The sequence below is a fragment of the Gracilinanus agilis genome, unplaced genomic scaffold (assembly GCF_016433145.1).
Source record: "Gracilinanus agilis isolate LMUSP501 unplaced genomic scaffold, AgileGrace unplaced_scaffold13586, whole genome shotgun sequence".
NCBI classification, from domain to species: domain Eukaryota; kingdom Metazoa; phylum Chordata; class Mammalia; order Didelphimorphia; family Didelphidae; genus Gracilinanus; species Gracilinanus agilis.
Genome location: NW_025344238.1, coordinates 1 through 5,220, shown reverse-complemented (window position 1 = coordinate 5,220; position 5,220 = coordinate 1). Strand labels below are relative to the sequence as shown.

Below are 5,220 nucleotides of genomic sequence, written 5' to 3'. Positions count from 1 at the left end.
ACTCTTCCCTCTCTAGGTTGATTACACTGAGAGTAAGGTTTGATTATTACCTCTTAATGCTCTCTTCCTCTCCTTCTTATAATAGTATTTGTCCCCTCTCCTTCCCATGCCCTCTTTGTGTGTAATATCATATCCTATTTTTCTTATTCACTCAAGTTTCTCTTGTTGTCCCCTACTATTCACCCCCTCTTTCCCATCCCCCATGTCATCTTAGATTATTTAGTGTTCCACCCTCTCCCTGTGAATTATTCTTCTGATTACTATAATAGTGAATACTATAATAGTGAATAGAGTTCACTACAGAGAATTATACATAGCATTTCTCTACATAGGAATACAGATAATTAGATCTCACTGAGGCCCTTAAAAAGGCAAATTTAAAAATTATGAGTTTTCTTTCTTTCCCCTCTGTTTCTTATTTACCTTTTCATGTTTCTCTCGATTTTTGTGGTTGGATATCAAACTTTCCATTTAGCCCTGGTCTTTTCTGTGCAAATACTTGGAAATCTTCAATTTTGTTGAATGCCCATACTTTCCCCTGGAAATATATAGTCAATTTTGATGGGTAGTTGATCCGTGGGTGCAGGCCCAGCTCTCTTGCCTTTCTGAATATCATATTCCAAGCCTTGTGGTCTTTTAGCGTGGAGGCTGCCAGATCCTGTGTGATCCTGATTGGTGCTCCTTGATATTTGAATTGTCTCTTTCTGGCTTCGTGTAAGATTTTTTTTTTGCTTGGAAACTCTTGAATTTGGCAATTATATTTCTGGGCGTTTTCTTATCTGGATCGAATGTCGCGGGTGTCTATGGATCCTTTCAATGTCTATATTGCCCTCTTGTTGTAGGACTTCAGGGCAATTTTGCTGAATAATTTCTTTTAGTATGGACTCCAGGTTTCTATTAATTTCTGGTTTTTCTGGAAGACCAATTATTCTCAAATTGTCTCTTTTAGACCAGTTTTCTTGGTCTGTCACTCTCTCATTGAGATATTTCATGTTTCCTTCTATTTTTTCAGTCTTTTGACTTTGTTTTATTTGTTCTTGTTGTCTTGAGAGATCATTAGCTTCTAATTGCTCAATTCTAGCCTTTAGGGACTGGTTTTCAGCTATAATCTTTCGGTTTTCGGCTATGATCTTTTGGTTTTCCTTTTCAATCTTGTCATTTCTGGTGTTCAATTTGCTTATCAGTTCATTTGATTTCTGAGCCTCACTTTCCAATTGCAAGATTCTACCTTTTAAACTGTTATTTTCTTGCCAGATCTCTTCCATCTTCCTCAAAATCTCTTGATTTGAACTTGTTTTGAACTCTTCCATAGCTTGTGACCCATTTTCCTTATTTGAGGAGGGTCTGGATGCTTGTTTGTTCTCCTCCTCTGTTTGCTCGGTTGTCTGTATTTTCTCTGTGTAAAAGTTGTCGAGTGTTAAAGACTTCTTTTTCTTGTTGTTAATCTTTCTCTTCTGAACTTCCTGAGTCTGGGTAGCCATCATTAGACCAGCAGCTTCTCAGCGACTGTCTGCGGTCTTTTGGCTCCTGAGGTCTGAGTTCTGGTTTTTTCCAAGGTCAAGCCCCCTGGTGGACCCCCTTGCTTGATCCTCTGCAGGAGGTTTCTTTACAAGTCTCAGGGCGCTGCTTCCACAGTCGTATACCCGTCTGCACTGGTTCCCCACTCAGGGTTTCAGAGCCTTAGCTCACGGCTGTGTCTGCCTCCACCCACACCTCCACCTGCGCTCCGTGTCTGCGCTCAGAGTTTGTGCTCATTCTTTAGCTTTTTGGGGACCTAAATCTTGCTGCTCTCAGGAACAGGCCCTGGAGCTGCCAATGACTCGATGGGTGCCCCAAACTTGCTCTATTTCTTTTTAGCTGGCTTTGGCGTTATAGGTGTTGTGTGTAGAGGGGGTGGGGGTGAGGTGGCTGCTCAGCCCACGATTTAGTGAGAGCTATTTCACCCCTTTATAGCATGGAAATGTCCTGATTCCACGTACCTTCCACGCTACACCCTGTTGTGCGGTTCCTCCGTTCATCTGGACTTGTTTTTATGTCCCCTTGAGGAGTCTTGTATGTTTTCGGTCAGGAGAGGTTGAGAGCTGCTTTTTACTCTGCCGCCATTTTAACCTGGAACCAAAACTGAGGCATTTAGAATGAAGCCAGTTTCTGAGGCCAGGTTTTCCTAATTCCCAAATCCAGTAACACTCTATAAGAGGAGAGTCCCAACTCTTAAGGATGTTATCCTTTATTTTCAAGAGGCAAAACAGAAAGGAAAGTTCACCCTTGGATAGATGAAGAAGCCCAGATTCTTGGTGGACAGATGGAAGGCCCATGTTCTGATTTAGTGGGTTTGATTTTAATGTAAACATGGGGATGTTTGTGTTTATCTTATTTTTTTTTTATTAACATTTAAGATTCACTAGGTTTTCTTATAGGGGGACATAAATATCATGATTAATGAAGGAACACAACATCATAAAGTTCAAGTGGAACTATCTATGCCATAACTTCCTGGGGATTTGCTTAACAGAACAACAACTATTTATCACAAAACCAAGTGAGCCATAGTAAGTTAATGATAACCTTCTTTGGTTTTCTTATCTTCCAGAGACGCTTTGACCACCCTGTGGCTAATTGACTTGGCAGCTGGACTCATCTGTCTAGAACCTCAGGAAATCTTCATGAGGCCTTAATTGTTGTCCAAGCCATTGGAGAAAATGATGTGATAGTGTCCATATTGAAACTCTTTTTGGAAAAGTACCTGCTCACCCACGAAGAAAGTGGCTTTTTTTCTTCTCCTGCAAAACAGACAGTTTCCAGTCCAAAGATGCCAGCCAAGACCCCAATTTACCTGAAAGCTGCCAATAACAAGAAAGGCAAGAAATTTAAACTGAGGGACATTTTGTCTCCAGATATGATCAGTCCTCCACTAGGGGATTTTCGACACACGATTCACATTGGAAAAGAGGGCCAGCATGATGTGTTTGGGGATATTTCATTTCTTCAAGGGAATTATGAGCTGTTACCTGGGAACCAGGAGAAAATGAGAGTTGGCCAGCTCCCTGGGCATATTGAGTTCCTAAGGGCAAATAGCACCTCTGACTCCATGTTTTCAGAGACACCTTCTCCAGTGCTCAAAAATGCTATCTCCCTTCCTGCTATTGGTGGTTCCCAAGCTCTCATGTTGCCCTTATTATCTCCTGTGACATTTAATACCAAACAGGATTCCTTTGGTCCCTCAAAGCTCCCAAGACTTAGTTGTGAGCCAGTGATAGAAGAAAAGCCTCAGGAGAAAAGCAACCATGTGGAGAATGGGACTGTGGACCCTGAGGATGCCCCATGGAAAGGCAATGGTACAGCATCCCACTATAGTAATGGCAGAGATAGCCATTCATCCAGTCTCTCTGAACAGTACAGTGACTGGCAATCAGAAGATATGTTTGACAGTTCTGTTCCATGTGAACTGATCAAGAAGACAAACTCAGAAGAATCCCTCTCTGAGCTGACAGGCTCTCTGCTCTCCTTGCAGCTGGACCTTGGGCCCTCCCTTCTAGATGAGGTTCTTAATGTAATGGATAAAAATAAATTATAGAACCACAGGCATGGTCAATGGTACTGGCAAGTCAAAAGCAATCCCAGTGGAAGAAAACCTACAAAGAGCTTAACTAGTGGCATTTGCAGTTATGCAATGGGTTTTTTTTAAAAATAAGTGTTCCTACAAAATATTTTTTTACCTGCTAGGTTGTTTACTGTTGGATATGCTCAGAGCTCTCCTTGCAAAACAGAGAAAATGAGTCAGAACTAGTTTTCTGCAGGCATTCTCGATGGGCAGATCAAAAGTTTGCTGGTAAATACGCAAGGAATCTGGCTGGAGATGGCGCTTAGTAAAACTGCCTGGCTCAATCATTATAAGGAACTTTGCAATACTCTGACATTCTCAGCATGTTATCAGAGAAGCAGCGTAGAGAGGGAAGGAGGAAGCATTAATTCTCTCCCTCTTATTTAACAACTAAACCTTTTTTCTCAATATAGACAGTTTTCTAAGAATTATTTGGGCTGCACTACACTGTAGCTAGATCTTCAGTGTTAAACTATTTGTATGATTTCATATTTGAACAACTTTATAGGGTTGGGATTTTTTTTTCCAGTTTATATATCCCTATATATTCTATATCTCAGATTTTTGGACCAGCAAATACACGTTGGGAGGATGACTCAAGCAAAGTATTACTGTAACTAAATTATTTTTAAAGTTAAAATATATTTTTATGTGCCTTTGGCTTTTTATTGCAGAGTCTACATTTTATAGGAATTGCATCCAAAAGTCATCGCTTGCCTCGTTTCTGTTGGGGGGGGATCCATTGTAAACCGTGTATGTGTGTGTGCGTGTGTTTTTGAGAAGATGTATTAATACTTAGCATTACTTTTGTTTCTTCATCTATTATCACATAAGCGCATATCACTGCAAGCAACAGGATTGTAAAGTTTTTTTTGTTTTAAAAAGGCACTGGTTATATTCACTGAGCTTCTTTGGAGACTGAGCTGCCCCACTTACTGTTTGGGGAAATGTGGCTCTCGATACAATACTTGCATTAATTACATAGGTACTTCATGCAACACAATAAACAAGTAAAATGTTTAAAAATGAGCCTGCCTTTTGACTGCCCTGGAAGGGTGGGGTAACGGTGTGGGGAGAGAGGGAAGGAGATAGAGTATAAGATAGTTGTTGATCCTAAACTTAGGATATAAGAATTTTACAAAAACTCTTGAAGCCAACCAACAGTTAAATAGTTTGCACTTGTATATGTTAAATGATCGCTAGGCTTTATTCAGTTCCTGAGGCTTCAGAAATTAGTCTTATCACCACAAGAAAATCTTGTCAGGCATATTGAAATCCCATGTATGACCAACACAGAGTAATGAAATTTCATTGCCACTACCAGAATTTAGCTTCCTGCCCCTCCCTCTCTCTGTCATTGCTTCTTTTTCTCCCAGACATGTAAATATGGCCCCCTCGTGAGCTGCCATGGTTTCCCTTAGCTCTGCAACAAATTTTCTTCCAAATCGAATGAACTAAGTGACACAATGTCTATCTCACAAGCAAGCATTTAATAAGCAGCTCTCCATGTTGGGCAATGTGTTAGGTTCTGGGTATTCATACAAAGACAATGAAAACTTCCTGCCCTCAAGGGATTTACATTCTACAATGGTGAAAAAAATTATATATATATATATATA

The 5,220-nt window shown here is 40.4% G+C and overlaps 1 protein-coding gene across 1 annotated transcript; it reads left to right on the top strand.

Moving 5' to 3' along the window:
- Positions 1-2,667: 2,667 nt before the first annotated feature.
- On the top strand, positions 2,668-4,627 carry CDC42EP3 (CDC42 effector protein 3). The gene has a single exon (XM_044683135.1). It carries the CDS (start codon positions 2,810-2,812, stop codon positions 3,572-3,574), a length of 765 nt encoding a protein of 254 aa, XP_044539070.1. The 5' UTR covers positions 2,668-2,809; the 3' UTR covers positions 3,575-4,627.
- Positions 4,628-5,220: the final 593 nt, after the last annotated feature.

Excerpts from the sequence above, each read along its gene's own strand:
- CDC42EP3 (XM_044683135.1), top strand. The coding sequence starts at position 2,810 with ATGCCAGCCAAGACCCCAATTTACCTGAAAGCTGCCAATAACAAGAAA.